Source organism: Excalfactoria chinensis, chromosome 4 (genome assembly GCF_039878825.1).
Source record: "Excalfactoria chinensis isolate bCotChi1 chromosome 4, bCotChi1.hap2, whole genome shotgun sequence".
NCBI classification, from domain to species: Eukaryota; Metazoa; Chordata; class Aves; order Galliformes; family Phasianidae; genus Excalfactoria; species Excalfactoria chinensis.
The window spans coordinates 74,772,245-74,785,681 of NC_092828.1; the positions used below are offsets into that span (position 1 = coordinate 74,772,245).

Here is a 13,437-nt window from a genome sequence, read left to right on the forward strand (position 1 = left end):
GAGACATTGCTTTTGTGAGACATTGCTTTTGTGAGACATTGCGTTTGTCTGCTTGGGAGCCATACTCGGCGTAGCCTGCCCTAATGACCACGGCTGCACAGCGCCCAGCTCTCCAGTAACGCGGCACTAACAACACCGCGCTCCGTTCTGTCACTGGAGCTTCTGGTTTCTTGTCAGCGCCGCGCATGCGCGGAGCCCCGCGGTGGAAAGCGTGAGGAGTGCGCAGGCGCGGAGGTGCCGGCCGAGAGAGGGGGCAGTGCGCATGCGCGCGGTTTCGTGCCCCCAGCAGAGGGCGGTGTGCAACCGTACCGTCTCGCCGCGGCGGTTGGCGCTTGTGGGCATGCGCGCTGTCGCGCGACGTGAGAGAAGAGCGCACGCGCGCCGCCACGCCGTAGGAGGCGGGACAGCGCATGCGTGGCGTCGCGCCGTACGGTAACGTAACCCTGCGCCTGCCTCGCGCAAGGACCTGCTGGGCGCGCTGCGTACGGCACATGCGCAGTACAGCACACGCAGGATGCGCATGCGCCACGCCCCGCACCGTCCTCTGTCGCTCGGAGTTTGCGCCGTGCGGCACGCGCCGGCCGGGCTGCGGACATGCGCAGTGCTGCGTGCCCGGCGGCAGCTGGCGGCCGTTGTGTGCTGAGCTGCCGCCCGCCTGTCAGCAGCGCCGGTAAAGACACCGCCAGGCGGGCCGGGCTTTCCTGCGGGCCTCCCCTCGCCTTTGCTAAGCGCTCGTAGCGTACGGAGCGGTGCCGCCCGCACACGCACATGCCGCACGGCGCTTCATCCCGCTGCTCGCTGCCGTGGGGGCGCAGCGCAGCGCCGCCCGCATCCCGCGCCCCGGGGTGTCGCAGAGGGGCGCAAACGGCGGCCGCGCGGTGCCGCCAACCGGGACCCGCCATGGCCGTCAACCGCTGGCACTTCTGGGCGGCCCCGGTCGCCAGGTTGGTTGCCGTCTGAACGGCTCCAAAACGACGGGGAGCAAAAGTGGAGTCCTTCCCATACCGGGAGTCGAACCCGGGCCGCCTGGGTGAAAACCAGGAATCCTAACCGCTAGACCATATGGGAGGCGCTGCTGAGGCTACTCCCAGCCCGCCCCAAGACGTTCGCTGTCCGCCATCGTCACAGCCCGCCCAGCGCTGCGTTGTACCGAAGCCTGTCGGGCCGCCCAGTAAACACCGCGGGGCCGTATCGACTCTGCCGCCTACAGACCGTGCCCGCCAGCACGGCCGCCCCCGCAGCACACAGCGCCAGCAGCAGGACGGCCGCCCGCACCCGGCACGGCACCCGCAGCGCAGCTCCCGCCCTTCCCTCCCTCCGCCCCGCCCCTGTTGGCGGCGCCCGATCACGTGATTTTGGAGGCGTGGCGGGAGCGGCGCTCACGTGACCGGCGGAGGCCGCCGAGCTCCGAGTCTCGTGAGCGCTGCGGGGGGGGCGGCCGGAGCAGGCGGGACTCGAGCGGCGCGCCGGGCTGACGCGAGGCCGTGGCTTTGAGGCCTGCCCCGGAGCGCGGGGCGCTCACACCCGCTCAGCGCTGCGGGCGGCCCGGCGACGCGCCCCCGCGGCTCCCGCCGCCCGCGGGCATCGCCGAACCGGCCTGGGAGGTGCCCGGCGCGGATAGAGGTAGCGGGGCGCGGCGGGACGCGGGCCGTGCGGAGCTCTGCGGATCCGCGGGGCGCTGCGGGTGCGGCTCTCGGGGCTGGGACAGGCCGAGGCCCCGCTGCTCCGGGTGGCTGCGGCCCGGCTGCGCGGGAGCGGGGCGGGAGGTTCCTCTTTGCACGGCGCTGGTGGGAGCTGGGGGCCGGTGGGAGCTTGAGGCTTGTAAGCAGGAGCCGGAGCGGTGTAACAGTGCTGTTGTCTCTGCAGGGAGGTGATGCCGAGCACAGCCATGAAGAAAAAGGTGAGCGGTTCGATTTCCATTCCCTGTCTGCGTTTGCTGTCGTGGCTCCATGTTTTCATCTGCATCCCGGGGTGTGCTGTGGCTGTCAGCTGCCTCCTGAGGCTCTTGTAGCGTATGCTTAACGTGCTGGGAAACAGCATCAAATTAGAGGCTGTTTGCTGGCGATAGGGCAGGCCGGCAGCAGAACTGCACGTCCCCAGTAACGGCCATGTGAGTATATTTGGCGTGTGTTGTGCAAACCCTCTGCTGACTGTGGGCTTCCTGCTGTGTCAGGGAAGAGGATGTGCCCCAACCTGCTCTGCCGGCCTGGGGAGACCCTCTGGGTGTTGCACAACCTGGTGTGGGCAGCTCCTCACTGCTCTCAGGGCTTCTGGCAGGGTGAGACAGCAGCGCTGTGCCTCGTGTGTCCCAGCAGTGAGCACATTCAGGTCAGCTCAGGCAGCGATGTGAGGGGCGCTCAGCTTTTGTGCCGTGTTGGGCGAGGATTGAGTTTCCTCTCTGTCCCTACATGCTGGTGTTTGACCTCCCTGAAAGGCCACTGTAGCCCGATGCTTGGGAGTTAGGTTCCCTTGTAGGTTGGCTTGTGCTGCATCTTGGAGCCACGCTGAATTTCTGAAGCTGATGTAAAGTAGGAGATGCTGCTGTTCTTGTTGTGTGCTGCATGGAGGTTTCTGGAGTCTGGCTTCATTCTAGGCTGCTGGGTGTAACCTGAGTGGCCAACTGCTTTGAGGAAAGCCGCTGTCACAAAACCATCAGGGCTCTTCCAAGCAAAGTGGGGGACAAAGTGACTGTCCTGACTGCATGGTCAGCTCCTTGTGGAAGGGGCCTTTGCCTCTGCTATGATGCTGCGGTTGCTCCCAGAAGAGCCCCTTGTTCTACAGGGTGCTGCTGCCCGTGTTACTCTGAGGCACTTGCAGTAAGGTCAGGACTGAGCGAGCTCCTTCCCAGCCACCCCCTGGTGCTGGGTAATGCACCAGTGCTGCTTGTACTCTCCTTAAGCTGATCCTTGACGATAGATTTTCAGAGCTGTTGCCAAAGGCTGGATTTGACTTTGTAACTGGAACTTGTTTCACAGCTGTTTTGGTGAGCAAGTCCACGTTGGCTGCCACCAGTGTAGCGTTTATTTTTAGATCACGATGTGGAGTCTTGCCCGTGTGATCGTTTCCCCCTCTTTGCTGCTCTGCCATCCCATAGTTTTCTGCTGCCAAAGGTGCTGCTTCTCTTTTGGCCTGAGGATCTGCAGACTAGATTCTGGGATGGAGACTGTTTTCCCTGCATGGCAGATTGGTGTACCCGAGCTGGGCTGTCCCATATGCTTTTAGCTTTCTTCTGGGGTTCTGACACCTGAAACTCAACATGGAAACTTGTATTTCACCGCTATCAGGGGAGAGAAACTAAGCTGTGTTATGAAAAAGGAAAGAGCAAGATTAGGAGAGAAGTAATGAGTGGAGAATGCCAGTGCTGAGTAGGCAAGTGATTCCTTTCAGCGTGGTTTTAATGGCTTGAGAATAAAACCGGTCCCTTGCTCTCACTGAAAGCATCAAGCCTTCATCACTGGTGACAGTGCATTTGGCAAACATTGCAGCCCGTGAAGGGCTGGTGGAAGAGGAGACTGGCAATGGGTTGTCTTCCACTGTGTGTAGGAAAGAGGGTTATGGGCGGCAGTGGCTGCAGGCTGGCTGAACTTCACGTGTTACACACCATGCTGAAAGGAATGAAGGGCAGCGAGTCCTGAGAGAGCAAAATAGAAGGTAGGCATGGTGCTGAGAATGCAAACAGTGGAAAGGATTGTAGGATGTGAAGCGAGGAGGTGATGCCATCTGCATCCTGCTTCCTGGGTATAGTTCTTTACTGATGCCATTTCAGTCTGTAGTACCAGAGTCCTGTTAGTAGGTTTTCTATGCAGCAAGACATGGAGCCATGGAGAAGGCGGTGCTCTGTGGTAGCTAATTCTGTGTTTCTCATCTCTGCAGGTGTTGCTGATGGGTAAAAGCGGGTCTGGGAAGACCAGCATGAGGTCCATCATCTTTGCAAACTACATTGCCAGAGACACACGACGCCTGGGTGCCACAAGTAAGGCTTGTATTGTGCGAGCTGGGAATTCTCAGGGCTCCAGTGTTGTCCACATGGAGGGCTGAGGCTGTTCCTCCAGCCGGCCTTACCTTGCCTTCCCCCTCACAGGAGCAGGGGGTGCCTGCTGATCATCACCTTGCCCAGCGGTTCAGCTGAGGTCAGGTGGAGGCTGAAGTGAAAGAGAAAGGAATGCTGTATCCAGTCTTGCTGCTTTGTGGTTGGACTTTCATCCTTCCTTTTGTTGATCAGCTGGCAGCCTTTGCTGCCACATGTGTTATTGGAGAAGTGCTCAGAGCCTTGTGGTCCCTTTTTGGTGCTGACACCTCTGCTGTGAGCCTGCTGATGGCAAGCCCAGCTGGACGCACAGAGATCTTACCACGTGCCTGGGGTTTGGGCAGGATGGTGCACCAACCTTAATTGGCTTCTTTTGCCTCTTCAAAGCCACTGATCTGGAAAAGCACTCAGTGAAACACTGGCTCGGATCACTGGGATCTAACACTGCACTGTGAGGCACCCATGAAGATCGGTGTATGTTTCTTTGCTGTGGATTTGGTCTTTTCCTGAAGTGTGCTTTTCATTCTTTGTTCTACTGCATTGAGGTTTTTTCTCTTTCTGCAAGGCTCTACATCAGCCTTGGTAGGTTGTGCTGGAAGTCGTGTTCTTAAAATACCATGAATGTCTCTGAAAGGAAACGGCCCGCTGTGCTTCTCAGGAGGGCAGTCTCCTGGTTAGCAAGCAGGAAGGTTTGTGTTACTGGGGCAGCTGCATTTATCTGTAACATCTACAGCTACAGGTTTACACACAGCCACGCTGTTTAAATGGAGCGCTATGAGCTGTGGGCTGTGTTGCAGAGGATGGCCTTGTGCCTGCATGAGGAGGCTCGGAGCTGGGTGTGTGGCACAGCAAGTAATCTCCCTGTTGTCTCTTTGCAGTTGATGTGGAGCACTCCCATGTTAGATTTCTAGGAAACCTGGTATTGAACCTCTGGGACTGTGGAGGGTAGGTACTTTAACAACCTTTTGTTTGCTTTTGAAACTGTTGTGGGTTAACTGTTGGATGAGATTGGGGATGTAGCAAGAGCAGGCACCCCAAGGCACCAGTGTGCTTTTTGTGTGTGGAGAGAATGGAACAAGCTTTGTGCGTGCCGCAGTGAGACTGGGGAGGCAGTTCTGGGAAGAGTGGATATCACATCTTAGGCTTGTGCATGGAGCTGGGTGGAAGAGGCTGGGCTGATGACTGCAGTCTTGCAGTCCGAGTTATCTCCATGTGAAAGGTGCAGTGCGTTGGCCCACCCTTTCACTGCTGGCTGCATTTTTTTGGTCTGGCAAGAAGCCTGAGCCCTGAACGTTCTCTTGCAATGGTGCTGGTGGAGGTGATGCTGGTTTTGAACTGCATCTCATGAGTCTGAACCATCTGAGGTTCCTGCTGAGAAGTGATGGATTGCTGCTGGTTCTGTGCTTCCTGGAAGCAGCTTTTTAAAGACCATTCCCGCTCACAGAGCTTCGGCAGAGCTGTCCAACTTTGCTAAACTGCACCAAATCTAACGTCCTTATGTTTCGTCTGAGCTGTATTCAGCAGAAGCTAGTCAAAGTGCGCTTAAATCCTGTAAAACGAGCCATACTGATGGGTTTACTGCTGTTGTGCCTCTTTTTTTTTCTATGCAGCTCTTTAAAAGCAACGTAGCTTTGTTTGTGCTAGCCCCGAGCAGCAGCTGTGTGCTGTAGGAAGCTTCCGCTTCTTGTGAGAGACTGGGAAGCAGATGCTCTTCAGGAGCGTCCTACTGTGCTCAGTTGGAAATGCTTGGGGAGCCTTAGATCCTGGGGAAGTTAGCTGCCTGTGGGGCTCTTTTTCTGGCCTCCTGTGGTGTGGTTTGCAGCTCAGCACGTAAACGTCTTTAGCAGGTGATATTTTACAGCACTTTTCCTGACCGTCCTGAAGCCTGGTTGCTCTAATGGGGGTCTCCTTGTTCTGTTGCTCTGCTCCTCCTCAGGCAGGACACCTTTATGGAGAACTACTTCACCAGTCAACGGGACAACATCTTCCGCAACGTAGAAGTCCTCATCTATGTCTTTGATGTAGAAAGCCGCGAGCTGGAGAAGGACATGCACTACTACCAGTCATGCTTGGAGGCAATTCTTCAGAACTCTCCCGATGCCAAGATCTTTTGCCTAGTGCACAAGATGGACTTAGTGCAGGAGGATCAGCGGGACTTGGTGAGAAGCTGATAGTTGCCATAGAAATGCTTTCAAGTAGAGCATCTTTTGACTCTGCTGAAGCCAGTGCTCGTTCAGACACGGTCCTATCAGCACTGTTCCTGGAAGGGCTTCTCGGATGTTCAGAGCTGTCCAAGCCCTTTTCTGCCTTTCCAGACTTCATGGTAGTGCTGTCTCTTGCATGTATTCCAGCGGAGAAGAGACCTGGAAAGATTTCCCAGGAAAATTCATCTCTTAAGCTTTTTCTTTGATAGCATCAATTGTAATGCTTGTACCAGAGCTTGGCTCCAGAGGGTAGGGAAGGAAGGTAAAACTGAAAGAAATTTGGTCAACTTGAACACTCCTCTGACCATCTGGATGACTTTGAGGGTTGTGGTGATGACAAATGATGTTTTCTCTGTAGCTCTCGTTTTTGGTCTCACATAATCACTGTTCTAAAGTGTAACAGAAACAAGGGTTGAAACTTTCCTGGTTAACTAGAAAGAGGATTTTATCAGTTGGTGCTTCTCCTTCCTGTCACAAGGTGTTCAATGAGGCCCATTTGCCCAGTGGTCACTTCTTGGTTTAACACTGAGGTGTTCCCGGAGGCACCCTGTGGAGATCAGCCTCCCAGAGAGGTTTTGTTTTCTGCTCTCTCCAGAGCTTTTGGAAGGCTGCAGGGAGACTGGAATATGGCGGGTTTCTACCAACACTGCTTTCTCAGCTATGGCTAAAAGCAACCAGCTCCTGATACCAAGGGAGAAAATTCCTTGTGGGTTAGACGCCTTAGCCTGGCAAATACATCCCTGGCTGCTTTCCACTCCTTGACCTGGAGCAAACATGGAGGCCCATTTAGGTTGAAGTATGAAGTCACATTAAATGCTCTGGTTCCTGGTGAACGTTTTGCCCGGGCAGCAACAAAGGTGGATTCACAAGGTCCCGTGGCTGCAGCCACTCCCTGACCTTCCTGCAGAGCCAGACTTCTCCCACACAGCATTTTGGCTCCCGTTCGCTTTTTCTCTGTCACTGGTGGTTCTCCTTTCCTAGTTCTGCCCTCCAGCTCAGTGCAAAAATAGCTCAATGAGTTTGTTCGTAGGGTTGATTCAGGGATTTCTACCTCACTTCCATCTATTCCCTGCAAACTGAATGGAGGCTCTTACAATCTTTGCGATGCTGTTTTGTCTGTCTGGATTTATATAGTTGTGCAAATTTAAGTGAGGCCTTGAAGCGTAGGGTAGACAGACAGAGGGGCCTTCCTTTGAGTCTATTTTTAGTGCATATCATTGTATGCCCATTAAAGCTGTTCTAAAGCATCCGCTATTCATAAGAACATGCAAAAAACTCTTGAACTGGGCCGAATCACTGTCCCTGTAAATCACTGTTAAACCTTTGGTATCTCGGGCCCCAAGATGGCGGATGCTGGCCTACACAACATGTCCTGGAGATCAGCTTGCTCTGTCGTGTTCCTAAACACAGTGAGGTGAGGTGAAGGTACTCGTTGTGCCTTCCCTGGTGGGGTTGCAGTGCCAGCTCCCTTGCTGCTTGTTTTTCTTTTTGCTACTTCTGCTGGATGTTGCTGCAATGTTGTACTCTCTGTTTTACCCCTCTTGTTTTGTAACCATAACTTCTTAAGGGCAGAACTTGATGGGAGAAGGCTGTATTCTTGCCTTGGAGCTGCTTTGTTAATGCAGTTGATAGTGGTGAAACTCTCTAGAGCTTCCCTTCTACTCTATTACATATGACCAGGGACTTGTCAGATCTCAGGTCCTCTGTCAAGCTCATGCACATACGCTTCCATTTCCACTCTGTAACATCATAGTTATTCCACATTTGAGTCTCCTGCTGTGTGACAGCCAAGGTCTGCTTGTCCCTGCTATCTTAGTGGGTTTCTGACAGACTGTCCAAGCCAGCAAGCTCTGCTGCTCTCTTTTCTCCAGTGCTGTGTGTGCTTGAGTATTGTTTGACGTGTGTGCTAGAAATGCAATGCGGTAACCACACCGAAGGCCAAAATATTTACACTCAACTGCTGATCATTTTACTTCACAGATTTTTAAAGAGCGTGAGGAAGACTTGAGGCGCCTTTCCCGTCCTTTGGAATGTGCTTGTTTTAGAACTTCCATCTGGGATGAAACACTTTACAAGGTTTGTAGGCTGTCCTCGCTGTATCTGGCCTTACCCCCCTCTCACTTGAGAACATGAGCATGAGGAGGGTGAGTGGTTAATTGCTGACTGGCCATTGTTAGGTCTACAGTGACTCCTTCTGCAGGTTAACTGTTAGAAATGGCATCGAAACATTTTGGGTTTAATTAAGAAGAAATAAATAAAAGCCCTCCATGTGTTGTTCTCACAGCATTCTTTTAACACTGCTTAAATGCTCTGCCCAGCTACTTTGTGGCTATTGAAGAGTTCACTCAGGAAAACAGATATCACCGGTAGCCCTCAGCATAGCAGACAGATGCACAGTGGAGTGGGAGAAGTGCTTCTGTCTTGTCTAGGCTATGAGTGCTCACCACTGCGAATGGTTTTTGAGCACGCCGTGTATTGTGTGGGCCTGAGGCAGAAATGATAATGCAGTCCTTGTCTTTCTTTGTTGACAGGCTTGGTCCAGTATAGTCTATCAGCTGATCCCCAATGTCCAGCAGCTGGAGATGAACCTGAGGAACTTTGCTCAGATCATTGAAGCAGATGAAGTGCTTCTGTTTGAGAGAGCCACTTTCCTGGTGAATACAGCCGTTCTGCCCTTTGTGTTTCTCCGCCCAGCCTAGGACAGAGTGCCCTGGAAGGAAAGCGCTGTTGTGGCAGTTGTCCTAAGAGAAATGGCAGCACCAGATGGTAGAACTCTTTGGTCCAGGCTTTGTGATATTGAAAGTAGCTGACATGACTTGGTGGCTCATGTGACCTTCCCAAAATTTCCACATCTAGCTGTTGAGATGAGAATTTAATTGCTATTTCCCTCTTCCAGGCTCTCAGAGGGTTTCATATCCCCATTCTCTTGTCGGTCATGGGAGTTCTGTTGAGAATTCCTTTCTGCACAGGGCAAGAGCCTCCTTTAGCTTGAAAAAGTCTTTTCAGTTCCTCCTAGACTGGCTTTTTAACTCCTCCTAATTCCTTTTTTATCAAGTGCCTGATGCTCTACAAACCTGGAGCATGGATAGAGGATCACAAGCAATTGGGTTGCTGTGGGTTTTGAAGTTACCATCTGTGCGGTAACTGTGCTTCTAACCTGTTGTATCCAAAAGGTAAAACGTGTTGGTTAAAACCACCATTGCTGCTTGTCTTTCCATACTCTTAGTTTCTAGATTGGTCTCTTTGGGCTTTATGACAGCGCACGACCCGAAGAAATTGCTTTTCAAGTTTTGAGTGCTTTCCTTGCCAAGCAAAGACTTGATTTTGAAGTTACGGTGCTGTTTCTTTTCACTTGTACCGTCAGAAGTAAACACCTCCTGACGAGTTCTGCTTTTTGACCTTCAGTAGATGATAAACAGCTGCACCTTGGTGATACGGAGCGGTATTTATATGCACTCAAAAAAAAATAGCTTTTTATTTACTGAAAAACGATTTTTGGAGCAAAGAATTCTGTACTGATTTCTCAGTGTAATGGTGGCTTTTAAAGACTTCTCTCTGTTTTCATACATTTAAGCTTCTGCGGAGACTGCTTTCTCCTGAGGTGAAATCTTATTCTGAAATTGTATTCAAAGCTCAGTAACAGAAATGCAAACAGAAACAATCCCACGTTAATTTCTGAAACCCCATTAAATATGGTTCCATTGGTGGAAAATTGAGCTTCACACCTTTGTGCAGGGGTATGCGATGCTTTCAGTGCGGCTGGTTTGATTGTTTGTTCAAGTACAAAGCACACAGTGTAGTGTTGAAATGATACTACTTTGGAGGCTTCTGTGGGAGTGAAGATGCAACAACTTGAATGTGTGTGACCCCTCTTAATGCTGCAGCTTCCCTCCTCAGCCCGTTGGCTGGCTTGGCTGGAGAGGAAAGCTCTGTAGGCTGTCAGCCACACGGAAGCAGTGGGAGTGAGGAAGGTGTGGGTCATCTTGTGAGGACTCCTGAAAATGTGATCCTTTCCAACTCTGCAGCCTGGCACTAAGGTCTGCACCTTGCTGCAAGATTTCTGTGTGGGAGGAGAAGGAGGGAAGCACATCTGAACACAAGCAGCTTAGCACAACCTTAGTCTGACTCAGGTAATTGATGGAGAGAGAGCTCCCTAGGAAACAGCTGCCTTTGTTCCACTTGTCTGAGTTGGAGAAGAACAGCTTGCTTTGGTTTCAGAGCAGTGCTGGGCATCCCAAGTGCTGCAGAGCAGCACGCTTCTCAGGTTTGTTCTGTGGAAGTCTGCAGCGTGATAGGTGTAGGTAAACTGCTCCAGCGTTTGTTAAAGGTCTGTTTGCACTACAGGGGGTTATGGGCTTGCCTTTCCCCACCTTGCACCTTCTTGTTCTTTGAATGAAGAATTAAATGGCTGCTAAGTTGGAGTATTCAGACCCCACGTGAACAAGAATGCTTCTTACATATCTTACATTATTTACATCCGTACCCGTTAAAGGCTTCCTAGGATTTATGACCGCATTCTTCACCACCAAAGCACTGCTAGGATTGCTGCAAATGGTTTCCAAAGGCAAAGGGAATCCCTGAGCTGGGCACCACCAGTTTCTTATAACTGCTGTTGAATGTGAGAAAGCTGTACTGAAGTCAGTAACTAAATGCAGTCAGCAACTAACTGCACTTCTTCTGCCTTGCAGGTCATTTCTCACTATCAATGCAAAGAACAGCGGGATATCCACAGATTTGAGAAAATCAGCAACATTATTAAACAATTCAAACTAAGTTGCAGGTGAGCTGGAGGGAAGGAGACCTGGGAGGGTGTTTCAGTTTCATGCTTGTTGTTCTTGTTGGTTCAATTAAGCCTAAAGCTAGGGCTTTTCCTTTAAACGAATTGTAGTCTTATCTGCTGGTCATCCTGGCAAGCAATACTAGCCAATAAATGCAAATAAACATGGGACGTGGGGGGGAGGTTCTGTCTGAGCACTTGTACAGTAGCAGTGCATTTACTCTTTCTGTTCTCCTTTCTTTAGTAAGCTGGCGGCTTCTTTCCAAAGCATGGAGGTCAGGAACTCTAACTTTGCTGCTTTCATTGACATCTTCACATCAAATACATACGTGATGGTGGTGATGTCAGACCCTTCAATACGTAAGTTGAAGCAGAGATGAGCTTCTGACCTGTTTTTATTCACAGAGACAAAAACCTGGACAAGTCTGGCTCAGAAAGCATCTGTCAGGACACAGCAGATGACAGGCAAAGCAGTGAAAATGATTTAGTTCCGGGGTGCGGGGGATCTGTCCCACTGCCTTGCCCTGTTTGAGCAGCAGGGGGGGAAGGTGGTTAGAATGTGACTTTGCAGGAAGAGATGGGCACCTTTGAGGGCTGAGCTATTTGTTGCTGTCCGACGGAGAACTGTAGCAACAGTGGGGAACCACTATAACAGATGTGACCTGATTTGATAGGCCGTCTCTAATAACCTATTTTGGGCTGCTTTGATCTGGCAGCCACAGTGATTTTCTGAAAAGGAAGCAGAGGTGGATGGTGTGTTTTTCGCTCTTGCTGCCTGAAGTGTCCAGGAGGGCAAGGGCTCTAATTATAGTAGCATCTGTTTATCTGAAGAACTTGGAGGCAGCGGTGCCAGAGGCACGTTGGAATACTTAGTTGTGTTCACAACTGTAGTTGAAGCTGTTAAAAATGGGAGGTGCTTAAGGCCTGCCCACTGTCCTGGGCAGCTGTGTGACTTACAGCTGTTATTCTGGGAGAGGACAGGAAGATTGTTTTACCGGATTAGGGAAAACCTGTGTGAGCTCTGCAACCCTGAGCGAACTATTGAGCTGTGATGTTGCTGTGCTTGAGCAGCAAATGAGAAGCTGAGCGACTTCTGTGTTGCCTTAAGAGCAGAATAAACGGGTGTAGTTTGCTCTGCGATCAGCAGGCAGCACACACCTTCCAGCATTGCTTTTGTACAGCTGGGGAGCAGGAGGGGTTGATCCCTGAACTTGTTTGATGGGATGCTGGTACTCTTTGAGCATTGCTCCCCTTAGGGAAGATCCGCTTTCACGCTGCATCACTTCACCAAATGAAAGTGAAATCTAGTACTGGTCACTGCAGGTAAAAGCTGTAGAACACCTGGCCCCCTGCTGAGCACCCTGTGATCACTGAGGAGTTCAGGAGCAAGAGCTGAGTCTTACCAAGGGATTTGGGTTCAGTTTTGCTGATAGGAACTCCAATACCCACTGTCCTCAGGCAGCTTTCGGGCAGGGCTCCTGAGGGTTTATTTTCTCACATCCTTTCTGTTTTTCTCCCCTCCCCTTCCCTTCTCCATCTTAGCTTCTGCAGCTACGCTGATCAACATCCGCAATGCCAGAAAACACTTTGAGAAGCTGGAGAGAGTGGATGGACCAAAGCACAGCCTGCTTATGCGCTGAACGTTGGCCAACGCACGTGGTCTTTGGCAGGAGAAGAAGTGGATTGGAACTACCTTGTTTTGGTTTTGTTTTGTTTTTTTCTTTCTTTAGGAGAATCTAACAATGTGGATGTATTTGTGGGCTTTGAAATGAGTGTGCTGCTTACCACCGCAACCTGTATCGTTTCTCCTTTTAACGTTGGACACGATCACGTGGATGACGTCTGGACACACTGCGGACCTTCAAAAGAGACTCGTGGCGTTTATGGGGTTGGGAAGAAGTAAGGACAGGTGATGTGCACGTGGTCTCACGCTCCTGGCTGTCAGTGGCACGTGGCAGAGCCTTTTTGGATGTTTGCTCCCGGGTGCTGGTACAGATCACAGGGATGAAGTGTTTCCTATTTTATTGGTAGGTCGCTAGGATACATTTATAAATTCCTCCTTGTCTTCAGTCATGAAAATAAACTTTTTGCTACCAGGGATTTCAGATCCTGGAGCTTTGGAAAGTGGGTTTTCTTTCTTCTGAAGCCCAGGGCAGCTTTGGCGAGCAGATGTGTGTATCAGCTGCATTTCTCCTCTCACGGTGTTCTGGGGGGGCACTGACTGAAGATCGTTCCAGAGTTGCATTAGAGATTTTCTTCTTTCCATGCCAAGGCGGGATTTGCAGGTGAAGCGGTCAGGGTGGTATTGGACTCTCAGCACTTTCTGGGGTGATGGAAGGGTAATGATAAAGAGGAACCAAAGGCCATATAGAATCCTGGCATGCCTGGTCTCCCTGCTGGGGATGATATGGGTGCACAGGACCTGAAGG

At 51.6% G+C, this 13,437-nt stretch overlaps 1 protein-coding gene and 1 non-coding gene across 3 annotated transcripts; one reads left to right on the plus strand and one right to left on the minus strand.

Moving 5' to 3' along the window:
• Positions 1–996: 996 nt before the first annotated feature.
• On the minus strand, positions 997–1,068 carry TRNAE-UUC (transfer RNA glutamic acid (anticodon UUC)). The gene has a single exon. It is a non-coding gene; the product is annotated as a tRNA-Glu (tRNA).
• Positions 1,069–1,339: 271 nt separating this feature from the next.
• On the plus strand, positions 1,340–13,129 carry LOC140251973 (ras-related GTP-binding protein A). Of its 2 annotated transcripts, none has more exons than XM_072336200.1 (10): positions 1,340–1,416; positions 1,867–1,900; positions 3,874–3,973; positions 4,906–4,972; positions 5,964–6,186; positions 8,212–8,307; positions 8,763–8,885; positions 10,920–11,011; positions 11,253–11,368; positions 12,551–13,129. In XM_072336200.1, the coding sequence occupies exons 2-10, from the start codon at positions 1,874–1,876 to the stop codon at positions 12,646–12,648; spliced, it is 942 nt and encodes a 313-aa protein (XP_072192301.1). In that variant the 5' UTR covers positions 1,340–1,416; positions 1,867–1,873; the 3' UTR covers positions 12,649–13,129. The 2 variants fall into 2 exon arrangements, with proteins under 2 accessions (XP_072192301.1, XP_072192300.1); XM_072336199.1 differs by lacking the exon at positions 1,340–1,416 and adding an exon at positions 1,485–1,623.
• Positions 13,130–13,437: the final 308 nt, after the last annotated feature.